We start from the raw sequence: 27,683 nt of genomic DNA on the forward strand, positions 1-27,683 counted from the left end.
ATTACCAGTTCTTTCATTTCATTCACAAACGACAATTACCAGTTCGTTCATTTCATTCACAAACAACAATTACCAGTTCTTTCATTTCATTCACAAACGACAATTACCAGTTTGTTCATTTCATTCGCAAATGACAATTACCAGTTCTTCCATTTCGTTCTGGAACAGCAATTACCAGTTTGTTCATTTCCTTCGCAAACAACAATTATCAGTTTGTTCATTTCGTTCGCAAACGACAATTACCAGTTCTTTCATTTCCTTCATGAACGACAATTACCAGTTCGTTCATTTCATTGACAAACAACAATTACCAGTTCTTTCATTTCATTCGCAAATGACAATTACCAGTTTGTTCATTTCGTTCGCAAATGACAATTACCAGTTCTTCCATTTCGTTCAGGAACAACAATTACCAGTTTGTTCATTTCCTTCATGAACGACAATTACCAGTTTGTTCATTTCCTTCATGAACGACAATTACCAGTTTGTTCATTTCCTTCGCAAACGACAATTACCAGTTCGTTCATTTTGTTCGCAAATGACAATTACCAGTTCGTTCATTTTGTTCGCAAATGACAATTACCAGTTCGTTCATTTTGTTCGCAAACGACAATTACCAGTTCGTTCATTTCGTTCGCAAACGACAATTACCAGTTCGTTCATTTCATTCGCAAATGACAATTACCAGTTCTTCCATTTCATTCAGGAACAACAATTACCAGTTTGTTCATTTCCTTCATGAACGACAATTACCAGTTCGTTCATTTTGTTCACAAAGGACAATTACCAGTTCGTTAATTTTTGTCCCCGAAGGACAATTACCAGTTCGTTCATTTCATTCGCAAATGACAATTACCAGTTTGTTCATTTCGCTCAGGAACGACAATTACCAGTTCGTTCATTTCATTTACAAACAACAATTACCAGTTTGTTCATTTCGTTCGCAAATGACAATTACCAGTTCTTCCATTTCGTTCAGGAACAACAATTACCAGTTTGTTCATTTCCTTCATGAACGACAATTACCAGTTTGTTCATTTCCTTTCGCAAACAACAATTACCAGTTTGTTCATTTCGTTCGCAAACAACAATTACCAGTTCTTTCATTTCATTCACAAGCGACAATTACCAGTTTGTTCATTTCGTTCGCAAACGACAATTACCAGTTCGTTCAGAATCAGTAGGTCTACCACTCTTGTTCAGACTCAAGGTAAGGGGTGTATTCATTCAATATGTCCAACCAATGATATGCTCCTTCACAGCCAGCACTCTAATCCAGTCTTTAAAAAGCAGGAAAAAGCTGCCAAAGCAGTCACATGTTTTACACAGGCAGGAGTTAAGTGAATGAAAAATGAGTCAGTACATGAAAGTGAACCAGAACGATTCGTTCACTTAAAAGATTCATTCAAAAACACAGATTCATTCATGAACGAAACACCACTAATCACTATGATGTGCCAGGCAGCTCTTACAGAAAGTATACACATATGGATTTTAGACACCTCGCTTTTAGAAACAGTTATGTTTCACACATTTTCACATGTAGTACATGTGGTTTTATTTATCACAAATAACTTATATATAACATATAACTATTATATTATTTAAGAATGTTATTATTAATATAACATATAATATTCTCTATCTCCTGTGTTATGTCATCTTCTCTGTCTCTCATTCACTTTATCACTTTGACCATGCATGACCAAACAACTGGTTATAGCCTGCAGCAACACATTGCCCTGTTTAAATGAGTTGCACTTCTCCAATGCCAAATCTCCTGCATGTTGTATAGAATTGTGTTTGCATGTTACACAGTTAGTGTTATGCAATTATATAATACCACTAGCAGGGGGCGCTGTGCACCAGTCATGGACATACACATGCTGGAAAATAAGTACAAAGACCAAGAAATGTATTGTAATGAAAGAAGAGAATATATCCGCACACCCACATTGTAGTGTTAAATGAACACTTCCTGTGATTAATGAAAATTAGTCAGATTAAACGGATCAAACAGCTTTTCTGAATAAGTGGCATAGAGTTTTTAGTCTCCAGGCAGCTCTGAAACAGTGTCTAAACTGTGAGCAAAATTCAACACAAGTAAACTTTTTAAAATATATATGAATCAATATATCAAATATTACCAATAGAGCTGTAATACATGGTAGAGAGTGTCCTTTAAAATCAATTCAAGAACAAAAACACTGAGTGGAGAATATTTATTTAATTGTCTAGTTTAGGAGAAATCTCAGACTGCATCATAGATTTTCTGCACTTATCTGCATGTAATACTTTTATGACACATTAATATTCCATACTAATTTCAGTAACATTATTGGGAGACTTAAGGGAAGTTGAAAACCATGACATTTGCATATTGTTTATATGAAAGATTTTGTTCATATAGCCATTCAAAATGCATGACAATTCCAGGTAATTATTTCAACAATGTTTTGCACAAGAAACAAAAATATACTGCACATTACAGCAAAGAATATATATTATTATTGTACTGAGCAAATTTAAAATTTAATAATCATTTAAATAGTAATATATAGTATTAGTATTAGTATAAGTATACAGTGAGGAGAAATATTTATTCGTACACTTTGGTTCTTGTTATTTTATGTACTTAGGTCATGCAAGGCCTTCTTGAGTTATTTTGGCTATATGTTTGGGGCCACTGTTTTGTTGTAACATTGAACTTTGCGCCTTACATCAGACAGCAGGTAAAGTGGCCAGTTTAACTTATTATCATTTATTTTCTGGCCTGATTGTGAAAATCAAAACGTGTGTTACTGATCCCTTGCTGTGGAACTGTTTGATAGCAATAACATGACTTAATGTGTGTGACATTATACAAGGGGGTGTGGTTAGCCTCAAACAGGAAGCTGACCCCAAACATCTTGGGATAAGGAAATAAAATGACATATGCTTTGGCTAGGTTTAGGTTTACTATTATAACCTATTGCAACAAACTAAGCATAAAGTTAGTTGTACATATGTTTATATCATCACCATCATCTTAAGTAACCACTTTATCCTGGTCAAGGTTGTAGTGGATCTGTAGCCCATCCTGAGAACACTGCCCAAGGCGAGAGAATTCACACAGGACCGAACGCCAGTCCATTGCAAAGCACCATGCACACCTAGGGGCATTTTAGCGCAGGCAGTCCACCTACCAGCATCTTTTTCCGAGTTGGGAGGAAACCAGAGAACCTGCAGGAAACCCACACAAACACTGGGAGAACATGCACAACAGAAACTCCACACAGACAGTACCCCCAAGCTGAGGATCAAACCAGGCATGCTGGAGCTGTGAGGCACCAACACACAAATGATATGTTTATCATTTACTAATTTTCAGGATGTCCCAAAGAGAATTAATATCCATCCATCCATTCTCTGTACCGCTTAACCTACACAGGGTCATGGGGTAACCTGGAGCCTATCCCAGGGGACAAGGTGGGGGACACCCTGGATGGGGTGCCATTCCATCGCACACACTCACACAATTTGGAAATGCCAGTCAGCCTACAGTGCATGTCTTTGGAGTGGTGGAGGAAACTGGAGTACCCAGAGGAAACCTACCAAAGCACAGGGAGAACATGCAAACTCCACACACACACACAAGGCAGAGATGGGATTCAAACCCACACCCCCAGGGGTGCGAGGCGACGGTGCGAGGCGACAGTGCTAGCCACTAAGCCACCATGCCCCCTAAAGAACTACTATGTAATTTAAAATGGTGTGCTGCCAGTTTTGACATAAGGGTAAGTCATAAATCTATAGCATATAATATAAACATTGTTTTCCTTGACATATAGATGCTCAACACCTTCCAGATTTCAGAAATGTATCCTCTGTTAGTGTATTTTGTTTTCTTAATGCCAAGAAAGCATGAAGTGGAAACCGAAAAAAAGGCCCCAAAATATCACTATAATTTAAAATGCCCTCTGTCTGTAATGAAGCGACGCTCACGTGCGTCACTTCCGGGTTAAGCCTCCCATCTGATTCGCTACTGTCCTCTGATCAGCAACAAAAACAAGCAGGGCGACCTGGAGAGCGCTGGGTGTCGGTAAGAACAAACTGTCCTCAATATAATCTCAATCTCACGCTTTGCATGCATGTCAGCTCACGATATTAATTCTATATGATAAATTGGACGTGCACAAAAAATAAATACATAAAATAAAAATAGGGTTTGTTGACACTTATATATTTAATCTACAAAAATAAATATGGTCGACAAAATATGATTTGTATGTTATTATATAGTAATCGCATTCTGATTTAAAAGTGTGGATAGATTTATTCATATGGAGAGATATACAAGTGTTTCATTGGGATTTATAATGTCTGACGCTCACTTCCTGCAAAAGCAAAACATAAACAAGTCCGCTAGCGCTTATTGGCTCGTTTCACCGTCGCGTGTTATGAGTTAGGTTCAACGCTACTTCTTTGGTTTTTTAAATCTAATACAACGCATTTTGTTTTGTTTTTGTGCAAGTTCTTACTTTTTCGCTATATTAAGTAGAATTCGCGACTTGTTTTTCAGGACATGAACCACTTTGTCTACTTGAGCTGAAACAAGGGGAAAACAAAACAAAAAAAAGTCTTTGGGTTTGACTCTTCCGGTGATCTAAACCAGAACAGTGTCACATAAAATAACGTTATGTTGCTTTTTTTTTATATTTTCAAAAGCTATTTATTCTCAGAGTACGCCATTACGAACAGGACCAGTCCAAAACAAACGTTGTCATAGCACCCGGACTTTTGAAATTCAACAACACTTTGACCTGCATTCCGCAGCTGTTCAGAATGTGCGCATGCGCAGTCGACACTCCACTAGTTTAGTCTATTTAAAGGGACACAAGATTCCCTGGGGGTCACAGTGCATGTAAAGCTGACACTGTAATTACAGAAGCATTAGTGGTTCAACAAAACACATCAAAAAACGAATAATTGATGAATAATATGAATATGAATTGATGAATAATATGAATTTCATATTATTCATATCAAATATATGTCACATTTGTCCTAAGTTTTGCCATTTTACAGTTTGTTCTTAGTAACAACCCCCCTCAGGGGCACGGTGGCTTAGCACTGTTTCCTCACACCTCCAGGGCTGGGGGTTCAATTCCCACCTCCACCCTGTGTGTGAGGAGTCTGCATGTTCTCACCGTGCTTCAGGGGTCTCCTCCTGGTACTCCGGTTTCCTCCCCAGTCCAAAGACATGCGTTGTAGGCTGTCCATAGTGTGTTACTGTGTGTGCGATTGTGCCTTGCGATGGGTTGGCACCCAGTCCAGGGTATCCCCCACCTTGTGCCCCGAGTCCCCAGGCATAGGATCAAGCTTACCCCGCAATCCTGTGTAGGATATGCAGTATACAGAGAATGGATGGATGGAACAACCTCCCCTCCACACACACACACACACACACACACACACACACACACACACACACACACACACACACAGAGTACCTGCTCTCACTCTACACTTCTTCATCTCAATCATGCTGAAATTTTCTAAGCAGCCAAGATCCTTTAATGTTCAATAACGGCATGTCAAGGACACTTTTGACACTGTGTAGTACATTCCCCTGCCCTTTGATATTAGTGACTTGACCCATTGCCACGCTGCTCACTAATTTAGTTCAGCAATTTGGAAACTTTTTGTTACCAGAGATGTCTTCTAGTTCCACAGAACTCAAAGTGGCTACTCTGTGGTAAATACAGTAAATTTATAATAATACTTTTCTATCATATAAACAGCATTTTTCTTGTTTTATTGGTATTACAGTTAGGTTCCAGTCTATTATTTATACATGTTATTGACACACTGAGTATATTTGACCTGAATGCTTAATGTATGCTTAAACCCATCTCAATAAGCCACTAGAAGTTGCTTAATGATAAACCACATCAAAACATATTATACAGTGAAAATGCTTTGAATAGAATAGAAATGAAAACCATATAAAAATGGAGAAATTGTATTCATGCATTCATATTTAGAGTCCAACAAGAAAATTAATATACGTACATATACATTTACCTCCTTTGCATTTCTGAATACTTGATTACTTGAAAAAAAAAATACTTGAAAAATTATACTTGAAAAATGTTATATTACCTGTACTGATGTAGAAATGTGGAACTTTTAGTTCCTTGGAATTTAGGATTTTCATTAAAATGAACTTTAATGAACATTACTAATACTATACTATTAATACAAATTACCATCATATTTATTTTTTTTATCATTAAAGATAAGTTGCACTTGAAATATGTTGAGATCAGAATTTAATTCACAATGGAGCTTTAGTGGATGATAAATTTGTTTTCTTTCTGAGCATATCACAGATATAATTTAATTATGCCTCTGTTTGCATCTCTTTTATTTTCACAGCAAACTGATAAATATGGCAAACATCTTTTATATACGTTTATACCACAGTGCTATGGAATTCTCAAATTTGATTGGCTAGAAGGCGTTTATTAATTTTCTATAACAGCGGCAGACAGTAGTGCCAGCTGCAACTCGTATCACAGGTTTATTTTAATGTAGCTGTTCTAACATGTTAATGTTTATATAGTAGCAACTGACATGGCACTTGCTCCACCTAAACTATTACTACTACTACTACTACTACTACTAATAATAATAATAATAATATTAATAAAGTGAAAAGTGAAGTGACTTGTGGCCAAGTATGGTGACCCATACTAGGAATTTGTGCTCTGCATTTAACCTATCCAAGTGCACACACACAGTAGTGAACACACACACACACCGTGAACACACACCCGGAGCAGTGGGCAGCCTTTTTTTGCTGCAGCGCCCGGGGAGCAGTTGGGGGTTCGGTGCCTTGCTCAAGGGTCTCACCTCAGTCGTGGTATTGAGGGTGGAAGAGAGCGCTGGTCATTCACTCCCCCCACCCCCAATCCCTGCCGGACCTGAGACTCGAACCCACAACCTTCAGGTTCACCTTCGGGTTGCAAGTCCGACTCTCTATCCATATATATATATATATATATATATATATATATATATATATATATATATATATATATATATATATATATATATATATATATATATATATAATAATAATAAATGGATTAAACAATAACCTGACTAATAATAAACAAATTTCTATTTAACAAAAAGAAAAGAAAATCATTGTGAAATATATATATATATATATATATATATATATAGTTGAGGTCAAAAGTTTACATCCCCCTTTCAGAATCTGCAAAATGTTAATTATTTTACCAAAATAAGAGGGATCATACAAAATGCATGTTATTGGTTATTTAGTGCTGACCTGAATAAGATATTTCACATAAAAGATATTTACATATCTTTCACAAGAGAAAATAATAGCTGAATTTGTAAAAAGAAGTTATTCAGAAGTTTACATCCCCTTGATTCTTAATACTGTGTTGTTACCTGAATGATCCACAGCTGTGTTTTTTTGTTTAGTGATAGCTGTTCATGAGTCCCTTGTTTGTCCTGAACAGTTAAACTGCCTGCTGTTCTTCAGAAAAATCCTTCAGGTCCCACAAATTCTTTGGTTTTCCAGCATTTTTGTGTATTTGAACCCTTTTCAACAATGACTATATGATTTTGAGATCCATCTTTTCACAATGAGGACAACTGAGGGACTCATATGCAACTATTACAGAAGGTTCAAACGCACACTGATGCTCCAGAAGGAAAAAACATGCATTAAGAGCCAGGGGGTTAAAACTTTTGAACAGAATGGAGATGTGTACATTTTTCCTATTTTGTCTAAATATCATATTTTTTCATTTGAACTGCCCTTCAGAGGCTACAGAAGATAGTAACATGTTTCCTAGAAGACAAAATAAGTTAAATTTACCCTCATCTTCAAATTCAAAAAGTTTTCACCCCCCCGGCTCATAGTTGCATATGAGTCCCTCAGTTGTCGTCAGTGTGAAAAGATGGATCTGAAAATCATAGAGTCATTGTTGGAAAACCAAAGAATTTGTGGGACCTGAAGGATTTTTCTGAAGAACAGCAGGCAGTTCAATTGTTCAGGACAAACAAGGGACTCATGAACAACTATCAGTAAACAAAAAAACACAGCTGTGGATCATTCAGGTAACAACACAGTATTAAGAATCAAGTGGATGTAAACTTTTGAACGGGGTCATTTTTATAAATTCAACTATTATTTTCTCATGTGGAAGATATGTAAACATCTGTTATGTGAAATATCTTATTCAGGTCAGCACTAAATAAACAATAACACGCATTTTGTATGAAATTTTGCAGATTCTGAAAGGGGGATGTAAACTTTTGACCTCAACTATATATATATATATATATATATATATATATATATATATATATATATATATATATATATATATATATGTGTGTGTGTGTGTGTGTGTGTATGTATTAGAGGTCCTGTTGCTTTCTGGTTTCTCTAACATGACAAACTGCATTTTTTTTTTTTGGCTTATTAATTTCATGAGAGAGAAAAAGAGACTAGAAAAAAGAGAAAGAAAAAAAACACTATAGATGGAGCAGTTGTTTAAAGCTGCTGTAACATAAGTTATAACAGGAACTAACTTATTTTTCAGATGTCCCACAACATTAAATGTAACTATAACCTAATAAAAAAAAGAATGACATGTTTTTCTTTAATGAATTAAAATGTTGTTTTTAAGCCACAGTTCACTGCTGTAAAGAACTGTAAAGAACGACATATGAGGATGTAGGATAAATACTGTAGGCACTCATGTCAGAAACAGTCCTTCCTTTCTAATGCTGATATTACCTCATTGTTGCTCATGTTAAATCAGGGAAGAAGAATGGCTGTTCTGTGACCGTTAGTGTCCATGTGACCATTACTCCAGCAACTGGAGGCTGAAACATAACGTTGCAGTTGTGGAGGTGTTTGGCGTCCAGAGCTGGACAGCACTAGGACCTTCAACTGTGAGGTAAAGAAGTTCAATCACTTGCCTTTATCCTTATAATGAAGCTTCAATTTAGTAGTTTGTCACACTTCCTAATTTTAATTCTTTTCCAAATTGCCCATAGTATCCTAAAGCCATGCCTGTCCTTCTCCTTGCTTTACTATTCTTGGTTCACCACTCTTGACCTTTGCTCCTGTAAATGACCAGGTCCTAAAATACACTCCCTCTCCAAATGTCAAACTAGTGACCAGGGAGTATACAAATGAAAACAGTGTTTGTTGTCATTATTTTTTTTTTAACACACATAGGTGAAGAGACGAAAGGAAAGATGGAGATGGACATGGAGGATGAAATGGGACGCACTCTAGTTCAGGTCATCAGTGAGAAGTACAACCCAGACAACTTCCCGTACTGCCGTGGGCCTGGTGCCGGTGTGGTGATCCGCACCAGTCCTCAGGGTTCTCCTGTCAAAGGTTGGTTATTTCAAATTCAGAATCTGGTTTTCATTTTGAAACAGCTGTACACGTCTGATCTCACCATTTTAAGTTATTTTAATTCATTACCAAACAATAGCTAAATATTTTTTTTTTATCACTTCTTGGCCACATTTTAGTCAAAATTCTGAATTCATGCAAGGCCAAGGCTCCCCCCAAAAGATTTTTAAAAAACCATCAGTATAAGGTTTCATTTTTTGTATACCCATCAGATTATTTGCTTTTAACAAAAGTCTTAGGATCATTTTGGACTTTTGTGGAACCAAGAACAACAGCACCTCCAATGGTCATAAGAAAAATACACAGAATGGGCTGGGACTGATTTTTTTTCTACCCAAGACTGTAGATTCATGCAGCCTATCCTACCCGCTAGGGCATTTAAATCTGTATAATCACCTGACACTGATAGGCTGCATGAAACTTTTAGGTTTCGGGTGCCTTGGGCTTATATTTTTTCAGCCCATGTGACTGACACATCCATAACACATCATCAACAGTGATTGAGAAGGCGTATTTGAAATACAGTCATGGATGTAATGAACACAAATAAGATGGAATATTTACGCTATCATCCTTTTTCCCCAATAATGCACCTGGTGGAGAAATTAAAAATAGAAAGACTAAGCAGACGTTGTCCAATCAGAGTACAAATTACATAAAAGGACAGATGAGAAAACCATATCGTTAGAGGTTTTCTGTTTGCCATGTTTGGCATCTGGAAGAAACTTGGCATGAAGCCAGTGGAGCATTACAGACTTGAAATGCAGCTCCACGAATGCAGCTCCAACCCTCCCACGCAAAATCACAACCAACAGCACTGATGTCAAGCTAATGAACTTTAATGATTTTTGTAATCTCACAAAATAAGTATGCATTCTGCGACATGGAAACTGCTGCTACTTCATATCAAAGCTTATTAGAGCTTATTAAATGATGTCATGATGTTTTTGCTGAGAAGTTGTACTCTATTCATTGTTTAATTGTCCATGTTAGATCGTCTAAATCTGCCCAGTGTGCTGGTTCTGGATAGCTGTGGAATAAGTCAGGCTGGAGATGAGGAGGAAGTGGCGACATTCTGCGCTCATGTGGTGGAGTTGGATCTGTCTCACAACCAGTTCAGAGATTGGGGAGAGGTGAGGGCAGTCAGTGTATGTACTGCTGATGATCACAAAGCAGTATACACTTAATGTGCTTGTATCTGATGTTCTGAGTAGTACTAAGATGAAGACTAAGGCGACCCTCTGGGAAAGCTCAGGTTGCTGCAAGGGCAGATGCTGATAAAGGTGTGGCCACTGGGGGGAGCTCAGTCTGTGGCCTGTTGGTGCTCTAATATCTCTCCTGAAAGGGCACTGTGTTGTGTCTTTCTTCTTCTGATGCAGTGATGACTGACAATAAAAAAAATTATGCCACATTTCTTTAAAAGCAATCCATCTACTCTGGTTTTCTAGCTTACTCAATTATGGCTTCCTAATATTATTTCTAACTGCAAATAACAAATTTAATTATCATCTGCAAATTTATAATTGCCTCAAGATGTGTTATTTCCTTAAAAACAGCTTGCCAATGATGTATTTGTACTGGTAATTCACAAACTGTTTCCATCTACCAGTTTGAGCAGCTCGGCCTGTGTTTTTTGGCATTTGGTAGCTGGTCAGGACGAGCTGCATTTTAAAGCCAGGACATCTATAAATGTGATAAAAATAGCTAATATCCTGCACACACACTTCACAGATTCATCTCATGGCTTCATTAAGTTGTGCTGACAATTAACTGTTGGAGCATGATGTATTTATATAGTCAGGTCTGGAAGTATTTGGACAATGACAGAGTTTTTGTGATTTTGCCTTTATACACCACCACAAGGGATTTGAAATAAAACAATCAAGATGTGATCGAAGTGTAGACTTTCAGCTTTATTTTAAGAGGTTCCACAAAAATATGGCATTTACCGTTTAGGAATTACAGCCATTTTAAGCAAAGTACTTCCATTTTCAGGGGCTCAAAGGTATTTGGACAATTGACTGACAAGAAGTTAATTGACCAGGTGCGGTCCATTCCCTCGTTACTTCAAGACAAATTAAGCAGATAAAAGGTCTGGAGTTGATATCAGGTATTGAGTTGGCATTTGGCAGCTGTTTGACTGGAGCTACCAATATGAAGTCCAAGGAGATCTCAATGCAAGTGAAGGAGGCCATCGTTAGGCTGAAAAAACAACATAAATCTATAAGAAAGATAGCAAAAACCTTAGGTGTGGCCAAATCAACAGTTTCCTAAAAAGAAAGAAAGCACTGGTAAGCTTAACAACATCAAAAGGCCTGGAAGACCACGGAAGACAACTAAAGTGGATGATCGCAGAATCCTTTCCTTGGTGAAGAAAAACCCTTTCACGACATCAACAGAAGTCAAGAATACTCTGGAGAAGGTAGGCGTAACATTGTCAAAAGCTACAATCAAGAGACGCCTTCATGAATGTAAATACAGGGGGTTTACAACAAGGTGCAAGCCACTGGTAACATTCAAGAACAGCAAAGCCAGATTAGACTTTGCCAGAAAACATCTAAAAAAGCCTCCCATGTTCTGGAATAAGATTCTTTGGACTGATGAAACCAAGATTAACTTGTACCAGAATGATGGGAAGAGAAAAGTATGGCAAAAGAAAGGAACAACTAATAATACAAAGAATACCACATCAAGTGTCAAACATGGTGGAGGCAGTGTTATGGCATGGGCATGTATGGCTGCCAGTGGAACGGGCTCACTGGTGTTTATTGATGATGTGACTGCTGACAGAAGTAGCAAGATGAATTCTGAGGTGTATAGGGCTATACTCTCTGCTCACATTCAGCCAAATGCTACAGAACGGATAGGACGCCGCTTCACAGTGCAGGTGGATAATGACCCTAAACATACTGCGAAAGCAACTCAAGACTTTTTGAAGGCAAAGGAATGGAATATTCTTCAATGGCCAAGTCAGTCGCCTGATCTCAACCCAACAGAGCATGCTTTTCACTTACTGAAGACAAGACTGAAGGCAGAAAGACCCACAAACAAACAGCAACTGAAGGTGGCTGCAGTGAAGGCCTGGCAAAGCATCTCCAGGGACTTTGAGTTTTGAGAACCTGGGCTCCAGACTTCAGGCAGTCATTGACTGCAAAGGATTTTCATCCAAGTATTAAAATTATGGTTATATTTACAATTGTCGCTTTGTCCAAATACAGTTGAGCCCCTGAAAATGGAGGTACTTTGCTTAAAATGGCTGTAATTCCTAAATGGTAAATGCCATATTTTTGAGGAACCTCTGAAAGTCTACACTTTGATGACATCTTGATGTTTTATTTCAGGGCCATTGTGGTGATGTATAAAGGCAAAATCACAAAAACTGTCATTGCCCAAATACTTCCGGACCTGACTGTATATGTGTGTGTGTGTGTATCTGTATGTGTATATATAAATCAATGAAATGCTATTTTATAAGCTGCCAAATAATGAGGGTGGAAGCCATAAATATGGGTTAACAATATTACTGTTAAATTGAACCAAATTTGCAGTGATTAATGTGATAAATACAACTAGGACTTTTCATGCTGCAATATATTGACAATACACTAGATTTCTATTAGCTGTTTACTCTTCTTATTCATATTCCTTTTTGGTTTATTTTTTACCGCCTCTTACGTTTATGTTCCATTGTGTCATATTTGACGGCAAAAAAAAGAAAAAGAGAAAAAATCGCAATCTGCTTCTTCAGTGCACATTTTCTATTCCCCAATTTTTTTGGGGGGTTTTAAAATCAAGTGCTTGTGTTTAAAGGTGGTGGTGTAGATGCTGTTGAAAAACTCCGTCAGACACCTCTGTTTGAAAAAAAAAAAAAAAATTGGCATGTGCATAACCTGACTCTGTATATGGAGAACTTTTTTTTAATGTAAATATTGACATATATTTGGGACCAAGTCGGCAACTCGCCTAGAACACATGGGAAATGGGTATGAGTGAATGCGTGTCTGGAGAAGAGCATAAAAAAGGTTCCAGTTGACACTTTCCACTGCAACACGAAAGTGAATTAAAAGTGCAAATAACTCCAAGAGAAAGAAGCAAGATGAACAGGAGCAGAGCATAAGCATCACACACATTAATGTACACAATAATTGAAAGGCTATTTTAGTTTAGAAATCCTAAATGTAATTTTATTGTTATTGATGTGTTTTCCTTTATAGATCAGTAAGATTCTGTCTAACATCCCTCATTTGGACTTTCTCAATCTGAGCATGAATCCTCTGAAGGGCTCCAGCCTGGAGCCTGGGGCCGCCGAAGCCTTCTCAGGCCTCCGCCGCCTCGTCCTCAACAACACACACGTCTCCTGGGACATGGTGCACATGCTCACGCAAGAGATCCCTGAGTAAGTGTACATGTGGGTGTGCTGAAATACCTGTAGAACTCTCTATGTTTAATTTGCACGCCTCTATCCTATGCTGATTTGAGGAGCTCTCTAGGATTAATCGATTCCCCTAATCTACAGAGTCTCCATGTGTGTGTGCATATGTGTGTGGATGAGAAAATGTATGCATTTATTTTAATTACATTATGTTACTTACCATACCTGAATGTGTGTTCATTTGTGTCTGTGTATGTTGAATAGTATGCGCAAGAGTCGTTTATATCTCAGTTTCAGACTAGTGAACAGGCACGTGTACATGTGTGTAGACGAGTGTGAGAAACCCTGTGAGTCTGTGCTTCCTGTTTGCATCTTGATCATGTTATCTCTGCTGCAGACTGGAGGAGCTCTTCCTGTGCCTGAATGACTACGAGTGTGTGAATTTGTCACGGGTGCCCTGCCCATCGCTGCACCTGCTGCACATCACCGATAATCTGCTGCAGGACTGGAGCGAGGTGCGTAAACTGGGCCTCCTGTACCCACGTCTGACATCGCTCATCCTCGCTAATAACTCTCTCTCCTCCATCCACGAGCCTGAGGACTCACTGCAGTGCCTGTTCCCTAACCTGCACAGTATCAACCTGCACAACTCAGGTTAGTTAAGCAGCTTCACAACATAGCAATGGATTGAAAATGCTTTTCCATCTACAAAAATACGTAATATTGAAATATTATACCACATCACTGTTGAGTTCTCAAATCTGATTGAGCAGAAGGCTTTGATTTTTTTTTTATAACAGCAGCTATCACAGTAGTGCTGGCTATACTTCCAGATCATCAGGTTTATATGAATGGGCTCATTTTTACTACTTTATCATTTAGACATGGATTTGTATGGCGGACATGCCACATAATCTAAGAATAATTAAAAACCTGGTGTTATTTAACAAAAAAGTCTGTAGAATCACTTATGTGGTGAAGTTTTCTGTGAGGTGACATTTATATAACATTTATGGAAGAAGTCTCCAGTAACAGTCTATAAGTTTTCCACCACTGGAAAGTCTTCAGGACAGGAAGGGTTTGTGATTTTCCTGTTTTTTTGGTAACATGACAAGGTGAGTTTTTTTTTTTTTTTTTTTTATTAACCTAAGAAAGAAAAACTGGTGAGGAAGTAACTGTTTATAGCTAATATAGCATAAGTGATAACATGAATTAAATTGATAACATGATGAAATTGTTTCAACAATACTAAATGTAACTATAAACTGATAAATACTATAATGTCTCATTCATTAAATAGAAAAAGTGTAATTGTTGGTAAAGTGCTGTGCTATAAGCAGAATAAAACCATCCAGGATGTACTGTTATAGGAACATAATAAACTTAGAAGTGATAATAGCAACTCTGTTTCAGGTTAGGCCGCATCACACCACTCTGTCATTGATTATTTTCCTAGAACAGCACAGCCCATCATGTTTTATTCCTTACATATCCAACATGTCATCCCAAAAGCTTCAGCCTAATTATTAGTATTTTTTGTACACAAAAAAAAATGCCCTTATCATTCTTGGAGATCTGATCTGGAATTCTAAATAAGAGATGAAGGGCATTTCACAGGGACAAAATCAGATTTCTGTTTCAGAGTTGCAAAAATCAGTGAACTAGACAATTATTTAACTTTCTGCTCAAACAGTGTTTTAGATGACATTTGATTAGAGAAATTTAACTTAAAAACATTAGGTTTCATGGTGTATTGTTAGGTGTTTAGGAAAATAAAGTAAAATTCTCAGCCATGCAGAACAGAATCCTTGTGACCATTCCACTTGTGAGTAATTTGAGTAGAATCTTGATGGATACCTTATTTTCAAATTAATGGAACTACAAATGGATAAATTGAAAGATTGGTGCTTGACGTTTTCTCTTTTTGTGTTTTAGGTCTGAATCACTGGGAGGACATTGAGAAGCTCAATTTCTTTCCAAAGCTTCGGGAGGTTCGTCTAATGGGCATCCCCTTACTGCAGCCTTACACTGACCAAGAGAGACGATACCTTACAATAGCACAGTGGGTGTACAACTCTTATACACATGCATGTGTACATCTCATATACCATCTCTTTACCATATTCACTCATTCAGGATTCTCCTTTTGGAAGATTGTATGCTTTCATAATGTACCTTACTAACAAAGTTCTTCCATGGACTAAATTGTAACTTCCGTTAGTGGTATCTATATAAAGAAATGCCCAAAATGTCTCCTGTGGACTGCAGTTTGCCTTCTGTGACTGTTCTGAATGGAAGTGTGGTGACAGACGGAGAAAGAGAGGATGCTGAACGCTTCTACATCCGCTATCACCTGGACTGTCCTGAGGATGAGTTACCACAGAGGTACATTACACACACACACACACACACACACACACACACACACACACACACACACACACACAAACTTTGTATAACCTTATGATGCTCATTAGCTGACTGTCAGGCTGGTTACTCTTTTTTATTTATTTCAAAGCTTGAACAGTCACATCCATTGAGATACAGTGAATATAAAAATCCTGTTAAAATAGCAGGGTTTTGTGAAGTAAAAGAAAGAAACTAAGATAAATCATGTTGGAACTTTTCCCACCTTTAATGTGCAATTGCAAAGTGTACAAATAAAGTGAAAAACAATCAGAAACCTTTTTAGAGAAAAAAGGAAAAATAAAAAACTTATAATAACCCAGTTTCATAAGTGTGCACACCCCTAAACTAATACTTTGTTGAAGCACCGTTTGATTTTATTACACCGCTCAGGCTTTTTGAGTAAGAGTCTATCAGCATGGCATATCTTGACTTGGCAATATTTTCCCACTTCTTGAAAAAACAAGGGATATAGGGAAAACAATCAAAGAAGGGGGGAATAGGGAAAACAATCAAAGAAGGGGGGAATAGGGAAAACAATCAAAGAAGGGGTGGTGTGACGAGGCCTGGCATTTACTGGAGTTACTCTGACCAACCCAAAGCTGATTATTTTCCAATAACAGCACATCCTGAAGTGTTTTATTCCAGTTTGACAACGAATAAATTTTTTTTATTAATGAAGAGCACATTGCATATTTTATCCATTTGTAGTTCCATTTAATGTTGAGGAACTTTCAGGAAACAGGTTTGTTCCTGTTATCACTTACTTTATAACAGCTATAAACCATTGTTCCTTCACCATTTACTATTCCAGCTGTGCACATACACCTGACATCAGGATCAGATCTCAAAGAATGGCAAGAGGTCTTTTTGTGTGTCCACCAATAATCTTTATATTGCTAATAATTAAGCTAAAGATTATGTAATAACATACTGCATGCTGTTATAGTAAAATAATTAGTGACAGGGTGATGTTTTATTCTTCTTATACATGTTAAATAAACATCTCCTTTGAGAGACAATGATCATTTAGTTTAATGTGGTCCTTTGTGTCATCTATGCTTATGTCCAGACATTTGAATACATTTGATTTCTTTCAAATGTAATGCACCTGACTACATTTGCAGATACACACAGAACATAACTGGCCATAAATGTGACAGCTCCACTCCAGAAGAGCTGAAGTGCAGGTGGATCAGTTGCTATCGGTTATCCACATCTCCTCAAAATGGAAAGCTTTAAGAGCTATTGTTCAGCACAGCTCTCTGTGTGTGCACTGATCCATTCAAAGCAGGCCTGAGATCAGGAACACAAGCGTAATGTAGACACACAAATACAATATCGTTTACCACTTTGTGTTTGCCTCCTTGGCTGTGTCTGAAAAAAATGCTTGCCATCACTGCAATTCAGTACGTTGCACTTATTTCGCTTCCTTATCATCTCCTTTACAACCACCAGCTTGGTGCTCCAGTTAGCTTGGGGATGTCTTGTGCTCATCCCTCATATGTCCTTTCCTCTTCCTTTCTCTCTTTTTCCCCCTATCTCTTTGTTGTTGGGGGTATTTTCTGATGCCCAGCACAAGCCAGAAGAAGAGGGATCCCCCACGTTCTTTAGCCCACCATGTTGTGCTTAACCTGGGAGAGGACGTTTCTCGGGCTCGCTCTCCTGTAGAGGAGGCTAACCTTTGAGAGACAATGCGTCCAGTCTCTGCCTCCTCAAAGACGCCTTTGTGCCAGAATACCCTTGCCAGGAAACTGATATACGAGGTGGCAGCTTGATTCTTTTTTCCTTCTCTATATACTCCTGTCCACCTTTCCTTCTTCTCCACAGCCTTTTATAAGGTTTTAAGGGGACTGAAATGGCAGGTGTTTTTTTTTTAAAAAGCTGGATTAGTGAATCACTCCCTCTCTCTCTCTCTCTCTCTCTCTCTCTCTTTCAGTTCTTTGAATGATTCACTCATGTAATGAATTGACGAAGATGTGTAAGCATTCTGACACAGGGATTCCTGTAGGCAAAGGGAGGAGGGACTTGGACTTGTGAATGACCCTAAGTGCTAAGGAAAGCTCTATATGAAATAATGATGTGATAATGGTGTGTAATAAATAGGTTTTATTTAACAAAGCAAAGGCTGTATGAGTCAATGCTATTAATGGCATTGACAACTAATCATATAATCTGATTCATCTTAGCAGTTAAACTTATCAGTTTAATTCTATTTTTATGTAATTAGTACAACTCAGTGCAAGTGCTGTGTTCAGTCTCATATTTCTTGTGAGTTAACTTTTCTGTGACATTCAACACAGAAATAGATTGATTGGCCTTCATCTCTCTTTCTTTCTCTGACATTCTCTCTTTTCCATCCCACAGCATGGAAAGGTTCCCAGGGGAGTGAAGGTTAGACTTGGTAAAAGAGGCAAAGGGATGGCAGATTCTAAGTGGGTAGCACTGGTGAACACACTAGGGGTGAGTTTAGGTTGCCTCTTTCTGATTCAGACAACTTGCCCTCCCCATAGGGCTTAGGGCAAAGCAGTAATCAGTCTTCCTGTTAAAAGAGAGAAAATGAGAGAGAGTGACATTGAAAGACCAGTTCACCTTTAATATAGCCACAATTTGGCCACAATTTGGCTAAAATCTAAAGCAGTGACTTTTTAAAACTCCTCCACTTTTGCTTAGCTCTGTAGGAGTTGATTTCATGCTGTAAAAATTACTGTTTAGGAAATGGAGAAAACTTGAAAGGCTCTGTAACCTCAGCCTCTGCCATGGTTGCTTAGTCGAAGCCTGGGCCCAAATAACCATGGCTATGTTATCTCTGTGAACTTGAGGGGATATAGTCAGTGGTGTGCTGGCTCAAGTAATTGTAAACCTGTACTGTTCAGTCACTTGCTCTAGTAGCACAGGACAGGCCCTTGCCCTATAGATTTCTCAAGCAGAGTAATTTAGTTACACCATGTGGAAAAACAAGAACTGAGAAATGAAAGTAGTAATGGAGAGGCAATCTGATATATGACCTTCCAGACTTATTGCCCAGATTACTGCAGCCTGTCTCTGTACTAACAAAAAGAGAGATTTTTTTCAAGAGAGAATGGTGGAGATGGTCCGAGCAAGGACCTGTTTGTGTCAGCACGGTAAATGCTGATTGCATGATAGAGGTGGGAAAGAGGTAAAGAGCTACTGAATGAAGTTAATAAGATTGAAGATAAAGGGTTCCACACTTCCACCAGCCTTTGAGAACCCAAAACCCCAGCTGTGGGAATAGACATCACAGCTAGATCCGTGAAGAGAAAGAGAAGAGTGATGAGGTGGATGAAAGATGGGAGAGGTGGCAGAACAAGAAAGGAGTGAGGGGAGGAGAATATGATGGAAATGAATGCGGGTTCAAGGCTTTATGACAACTGAGTAACCATGGCTTTGCAGTGGCCAGCAACCGTGATAAGGAAGAAAAAGATGGCTAGAAGAGAAGAAGCGAATGTCCAAAGCACTCTGCATTAAGTGATTATCAAAGATAAGAGAATAAAGATTAAGTAGTTTTTTTTTTTTTAACAAAGTGTCTGTACAAACACTGACTTTTAGATGTACACATAGACTCTTTATATTAGGGTATACATGGTATCTACAGTAAATATTACAGAATGTCACCAGCAAATGGTCCCACTTGGATACCCTGAAGATTGCACAGTTTATTCCCAATACTCACCTGTTCTTCAGTGGATAATTTCACTTGGATACTTGAAGACTTGTACCTAAAAATGTATGTTGTAATCATCTGGATGTCACCCAGTCTGGTTCCTCTCAGGGTTTATTCCTCATGTCCTCTTAGGGTGTTTTTTCTTGCCACTGTCACCTCTGGCTTGCTCATTAGGGATCTAAATTTACATCGAGATTCCTGTAAAGCTGCTTTGTGTCTATTATTGAAAGACCTGTATAAATATAATTAATTTGACTCCATTACACAATGCACTAAAAATTATTGTTAGTCTTATTCAGGATGCCAAACTACTTTGTGTATGTAAAGCTTTGGCAAGGACAGGAAAGTGCTAATGGAAATAATATATCTAGTAATGAATTTCAGGAGTCACACTAAGTTGATCATACCTTCTAATCTAGCCATACTACACAAGTTACATTTTGAACCAGTGATACACAGGTAGTCTCCTATGACTATCTTGCTGAAAACCAACCCCATCATTTGGGTCATTGTTGTGTCCTCATTAAAGGAGACTGTCTATGTCTCTTTTCCTTTCTGTAAGTTCAATCACTTACAGTGTTACAGTACGTACAGTAGACTCACTGTATATCTCTTGCTATGAACCTGCTTTACTTTCCACCAACTATTGTCCAGTCTCATCTCTGGGGCTGATCAGAGAACAGTGCGCTGGTGGAATTCAGGTCGGACGTGTTATCACCGCCAATGTGATTTCGCTTGCATTTAAGAGAGCTTAGCTCAGGCTAAATGAGACCTTTGAGTGAGTCTTGCCTTTTTCCCTAGACAGAGTGGCACTTTGTATGGACGGAGTGGTATTCCCATGGTGAAGGTTCGGAGCCGCAGGCACCTACCCACGCTCAGCCTCCGCTTTGTGGGGACACTTTTCTTGGCAGGCTGGGAGGGAAATTACTTTGATTGGCATAGTTGGTACTGTAGCACTTTAAAGCAAAAAAGAGCCCCCCTAACTAACCCCCCTTCCTAGATTTTTTGAATCATTCCTGCCTGATGTCCTCTTATCTTTCCCACAAACCCTCAGTAACTTGGAGGGGGGGCAAGGGAGAACTTTCTCATGGCAAGAGAACACATTGTCCTTTGCAAAGCAGTTAAACAAATAGACTACCAGTAGTACACATCGACATAAATATGCTCCGATATACTAAAACGTTTTTCCTTTTATCTCATGCAGCCATTTTAAAATGGGTGAATTGGGTGTCTTCTTGTGTTTGGCATGAATCTTCAATACTTACCATATATTCTTTGCTATTTATCTGGATTTGTATTGTCAGGTCTCTGTTTAGTTTTGGTACCTTTGGTTTCTTATACAGACTCTGTAGTCACACCAAGAAGACGTATCTCTTTGCGAAATGGCCGTGAGCGGGACCCTAGCAGGACCAGATTAGTGATGAAAACCTATTAACACATGGCTTATTAGCCTAGCCTGGAGCCTATCCTATGAACACTGGGCTGAGGTGGGAATACACCCTCAGTGGGATGCCAGTCCATCACAGGGTACCACGCACACACACATTCACACACAGGGACAATTTAGAGTCGCCAATTTACCTACCTGCATGGTTTTGGGAAGTGGGAGGAAACTGGAGAACCGGGAGGAAAGCCACATGGTCACAGGGAGAACATGTAAACATGTAACAATAAACAGTAAAAAAAAAAGTGCACACTGGTTTGAATATGATCAGTAAGGTTACAATTATTATTTGCTGAATTCAGTTTTGCTGAACTGACGTGTGGTTGAACCACGTGATCTTGAACCACTCCTCCATACAAGCATTTATATTACTAAGTGTGGATGTTTTCTTTAACTTAGTCTAATATAGTCATTGCAAAACACTTATTTCGTGTTTCTTCAGCCCTTTGTGTGTTGATTTGGATGCTTTTGGGTCATGATCGTGTTGAAAGTTCTAATGATGGCCAAACTCCTTGCAGAAACCTGGTTTTGTACTGAAATATCCTGGTAAATAACAAAATTCATGATGCCATCAATTTGACGCTGCTAGGCCATTAGTCACAAAACAGAAGCATCCAGTGATCCACGTCAGTATTTTACCATGGGTATTAAGTGCACATTATAACAATTATCGTTCCAACAACAATAGTGGGTTTCTGTCAGGAAAAGTTTATTTGTGCAACCCCTCCAAACGGCAAAAGGTTACATGATGCCTTGCGTTCATATTTTAAGGACCATGCTCACTCAGGTCGGCCATCCTCCACTCAGGTCAGACATCCTCCTCATCTAATAGCTGCTTTTGAAACTTGGCATTCCCAAGAATACACTAAACTCTAGCAATCTGACAACTGTGATCTGTGGGATCATCCTCACTGTGCGTGGGTACAGTATGCTCATGAGTCCAATTCCACGAAAACATTCATTTATTTTTATTATGGTTGTAGTTGTGTTTAATGGCATTTTAACTGGGGATGCATCAATACCATTTTTATCCTTTGTGTGCACACAATTCCCAGTACCTTGCACTCATATGTAGTGACAATCACAATGATACTGCTCTGCATGCTGTTTAAGATACTGTTTAAACAAATAAAAGATGTTTTATCAGGTTACTTGTAGGAATTGTAGAAAGATGCAGTAAGACCTCCTCTTGACATTTACAAAGAACATCGTTTGCTGTTTGCTTTTCTTTGATTGGCATTGTTAATTATGAAATATGTCCAGATCGCTGTCAGTCCCTGTCATATGTTCATTAGCATGACAACATACACAAGCCTTCATCACACAGTGCCACTTGTTTTTCTTTGATTACGAGTAAATAAGCATGGTACTGAACCGATACATGATGCCAGTATTGATATTGATGAATCCCTAATCTTGACTACTTTTTTTTAATATCCATTACTTGACTTGTGCAAGTCAACGACCATCTATTTTGTCTGTGCTGGGAGCTCTGTTTTTTCCCATGTTTGGGGATGAAAAATTTATTTTACGTATGCAACTTCATATTTATACCCCAATAAAATCTAAAATGTTCAAAGGCAACAACAGGTTCTGTTCGGGACACTGAAAGCAATTTATATATAATATAGTTTTATTTCAAGGATGACAGTTTGTTTGCATATATTTGAAATATTTTCTCAGAGGTACACTATATGGCCAAAAGTGTGTGGACACCTGACCATCACATGTCTCATATGTGGTTCTTCCCCATAACTGTTGCCACAAAGTTGGAAGCACACATTGTGTAGAGTGTAGAATTTTGTATGCTGTAGCTCTGATATTTCCCTTCACTGGAACAAACAATGCCCCTGTACACAAGGCGAGGTTCATGAAGATATGGGTTGCCAAGTGGCCTGCACAGAGCCCTGACCTCAACCCCACTCTACATCTTTGGAATGAATTGGAATGCTGACTGCACCCCAGGCCTCCTTGTTCACGTCTGAAGTCACTAATGCTCTTGTGGCTGAATGGGCAAATCCCCACAGCCATGCTTCAAAATCTAGTGGAAAGCCTTCCCAGAAGAGTGGAGGTTATCATAACAGCAAAGGAATGGGAATAGGATGGGATGGAATGGGATGGGATGTTCAAAAAGTTGTAATGGTCAGGTGTCCACAAATCTTTGGCTATATAATTTATCCATACTTTTGCCACAGGGTTTTATAATACTATCATTTACAAGAAGAAATATTTTTGTGAGAGCAAATGAAAGTAGCTCCTGGTAACATACTGGTAAAATGATATTGAAATTTCTTCCATTTTGTATCTTCTGTGGTATAATTTACAATATTGTCATTGTAAATTGCTTAATGAAAAGCTAGTGTGTCTGGGCCGTAACATGACCTAATTCATCTTAGTCAAGTTGCTCTGTTTCTTTTGCCTCTTACAGGTTTCACAATCTTGTGGCCCGTTATGGGCGCTTGGCACCACTGGCAGACGTGGATTTGCGTCCACTGAGCTGTGCCCAGGTTGAGCTGCACTTTGGGGACAACATCGAGCAGCTGGAGCTCCGGCTGGACCAGACTGTGGCCGACCTCAAGAAGCAGCTCAGGCCTGTGGTCCAGCTCCCGGTCAACAAAATGCGCGTCTACTACATTGACAGGCAGCTGGGTTACGCATTAGCACCTCAAGAGCTCAAGTATGGAGCCCGAGCCCTCCATTCCTACAGCATACGGGATGGAGATGAGATCCTGGTAGTGCCAAAGAGTCAGTGAATAAAGCGATATGATCACAGAGACAGTGGTTAAAAAAGGGACCAGTTGGTATGGAAGATGGAAATAAAGATCTCCCAGTAAAGCCAGTGTAAACAATGAGTTCCAAATCAATTTATAAATCAGTGAATCACTCTGTCTTGTGGGAAGTCAGAGAGAGAAGGGCTGCGTGCCGTAAAAGCTGACCATTTACTATGTTGAACCTGAGAGATCTAATGCTGTCCAGCAGAAATAATCATTTCCAAAAAGACTATTGGGATTGGGATATAACATCTTCTGTTGTTGCTACATTATTACTTTTGAAGAGAAAGGTCATTGGTGTATTTTTTTGTCAAAGATAACCAAGGTTTCAAAGGTTCGAACTCATCCCATTGAGAGTTTCTTGCGTTACACATACAGTATGCATATGTGCATGAGACTGCTTCTCAGGAACAACTAATCCCATGCATTTCCAAGTATTTTTACCACTTACGGTCTACAATACACATTATTGTTAAGACACAATCCTATATTACAAGTATTACAGTCTCACACATAAACACATATCTCAGTGTATAAAGAATTTACAAATCTCTAATTTTAATCATACTCAATTTTAAATTCAGATCAAGCTAATAAAAGCTTGCATAGTGATATTGACTTAGTGAGTCTGATCTGGCCTCATGCTATGAGCTACAGTATTCCCTTAACATTCATTCTGGTAGGGCTCCCTGCTACAAGGGTGGTTAGAGAAAGAAATGTTGCCTTAGCTTTTCCTAGGGGCTAGCACCGTATGATGAATGGATCAGGACTGGCCTAGTCAATGGCAGGTTTGTGTTTGATTGATGCAGAACACACTGATCCCTGGCTGTGGTAACACCATCTCAGTCACACAGCCAGGACGGCTTTCTCCCTGCTTAGATTACAATAGGGTCACCCACCACACTGAAACCTCTCTGGGTTCATGTGTCTCTTCACATGCAGTTCACATCCTCATGCCTAGCTTCCCTTATTAAGACCACTTAATGTTTCCAATGGGGTGGAACTCAGCTTCACATCACATGAGAATCTAGTCATTTGATATACATTTGCCTGAGCAACCTTCCTTTTATTCCATTTATGCAGAAATGCCTTTGAGGCTTTCTGGCAATTGTTGGTCCTCTTGGTCAGTTTCCTGTCTCATATTGGTGCACAAGTAAGACTTGATATGTCCAGTTAGTGTTTGTCAAAGTTGGCTCACACTAAAAAATGGGCCAGCATGAATAAAACTGCTGTAATTTGGCATGCAATCCTTCAGCAGTTGTATTTATTGTGCTTTTCAGGTAGATTATTTATTAAGGTTTTTAACATAATTACAATATCCACAGTATATTTAGGCTGCGGGCTCAGTAATGTAAGTCACATATTGAGAAAAAAAGAGTTTATCAAAAAAGCGCTTCTTATTGGTTTGGTATAATTTTATGTGTAACAGATTTTAAAGAACTGAATATAAAAAAAAAAAAAAAGAAAAAACCTTTTTAACTTTTTCATATTCGTTTTATTAATATATAGTTTTGGTTGTGATACATAAAGAAAATTCAGGCTTTATATTATCTTGCATGTGTTCAAGAAGGCTAGACACATGCATTTGAGCCAAGTCATGTGGTGATACTTATTTTTGTTATGTACTTGCTTTTGTCATATAATGTACAACTGCATGAACATTTATGAACATGTATGAGTGGACAGTACATCATTACTGACAACTGAGTCATCTGCAAAGTCGGTTTTAAAATGGTCAATTCATGCCAGTCTTTACATTTTAGGTTTTGAATTACCATGCCTCGACCCTCAATTCCCAGCAAAGTGGCTCTAATCCTGAACTGGCTGAACTAGTGATGCTATATGGACAGACTATGTATGCTATCCCTTAGTGCATAAATTTAGTGTGGACATTGTTACATGCTTTGGTCTTAGTGTAGCATCTTTTGTCTCACGGATAAATCATTATTGCTATATCACATCCCATGTGTTGCAATTGTTTTTCTGATGTAAGCAGATCATTAGAGTTGCATCTTAATCCATGTTTGAGTCATATCCTACCACTGCTGTTTGAGTTCCATCTGAAATAATGTTCCCCTAATCCTTTGATTATGCAAATCACCCTTGTCTTGCAGTTTGGCAGCTCATTAGATCAGTCGTAATTCTGTCTCTGATTATCTATTTGCTTTATTCAGAATCTTTTCACCATGTTCCAAACCCAGAGTGTTGATTATCTGTTGAAAAGGGATTAAGTGCTAATGTGTTACTGACAAGTCTTTTTAGACTGGTGGTATTGCTCAGTGTGTGGAACAAGGGTTGTCGTAAGTGTAAATCAACTACAATGTTCATGAATTTTTGTTATTGCTGTTATTTTTATTTAGCTGTCATGTGTGATACCAGTAGATGAATACTTTAATTGATTTTCTGTATAGATGCAAACAAACAAAAACAAACAATGCAGCAAGATCTTATTTGTGAGACCTAACATTAATTCTCTAGATAAACTGACATTTTCACATTTGAATGGATGCACAACTAAAATGACGAATGGACTAAAGTATTTGTTAATATCATACATCATCGCCGCTGAGTTTGCTAGTTCCTCAATTGCTATGTGCTATATGTCTATAAAGTTGTGTCATCTGACCACAGAAAAAGCCACCATCCCACAGAACCCCAACTGGTTCTGCAATAACTTCCTTTTAAGAAAGACACCATAAATACACCATATGTACAAGAAATGTAGATGTCATATTAGCTGCTGCTGCTAACTACTTTTATGTTAAAGCCTGTGCCACAGCAGTCAGGGCAATAATCGCTTGCAAGCCAATGCAAGTAAGTGCAAGTCTATGTAGAGATGTGGCCTTGCCCGGATAAAATCAGATGTAACTCACTTTACATTTAACTGATTTTCAGAAAAAATTGCTATGTTCCAAATATTATGGATACACAGATTACAGAGAATGTATATGGAAATACAGTACATACATGCACCGTTGATCATTTGATTGAGCCTAACTGCTGGAACCTGCAGCAAAGCAGTGCGATATAGGCTAATGTAATCGTACATTTGGACAAAAAATGAATCAAGACCTGTCAATCTTATGAAAACATTTTACTGCAATTGATACATTTATTTATACTATACACGTATATAATAAATCAGACCAGACACCCCTAGAATTATTTAAATTCATATAATTTAACAAGATTGCATAAAATCACAAGCAAGTAAGTTCATTTATATAGAATATTTCATACACATGACATTCAGGGTGCTTTACAAAAATAAGATAATAAATACAAAAGGATAAAAGATAAAGATCACTAAGAGAAAACCATAAACATCATGAGTTAAATGCTTAAATTAGAAATAGTACAACTAAATTAGCTAAATAAACTACAAGCCTGAGAGTCTTAATTAAAATACAGTTGTGTTTATCCTTGATCTAAAAATGGCTGCAGTTTGGAGATAGTTCCTGGAAGTTGATTGCTCTAATGATCTGAAAGGCCTGCAAGGTTTGTACTTTTCAAGCAGGTCAGAGATTTTTTAATCATTTAGGCCA

The 27,683-nt window shown here is 38.2% G+C and overlaps 1 protein-coding gene across 1 annotated transcript; it reads left to right on the top strand.

Annotated features, from left to right (window-relative positions):
* The first annotated feature begins 3,969 nt into the window (after nt 1-3,969).
* tbcelb (tubulin folding cofactor E-like b) lies at nt 3,970-26,098 on the top strand. The gene is made up of 9 exons (XM_026922366.3): nt 3,970-4,081; nt 8,853-8,990; nt 9,275-9,439; nt 10,454-10,593; nt 13,675-13,856; nt 14,230-14,486; nt 15,768-15,894; nt 16,101-16,217; nt 23,796-26,098. The coding sequence occupies exons 3-9, from the start codon at nt 9,295-9,297 to the stop codon at nt 24,118-24,120; spliced, it is 1,293 nt and encodes a 430-aa protein (XP_026778167.2). The 5' UTR covers nt 3,970-4,081; nt 8,853-8,990; nt 9,275-9,294; the 3' UTR covers nt 24,121-26,098.
* Nucleotides 26,099-27,683: the final 1,585 nt, after the last annotated feature.

This window comes from Pangasianodon hypophthalmus, chromosome 27, assembly GCF_027358585.1.
Source record: "Pangasianodon hypophthalmus isolate fPanHyp1 chromosome 27, fPanHyp1.pri, whole genome shotgun sequence".
NCBI classification, from domain to species: Eukaryota; Metazoa; Chordata; class Actinopteri; order Siluriformes; family Pangasiidae; genus Pangasianodon; species Pangasianodon hypophthalmus.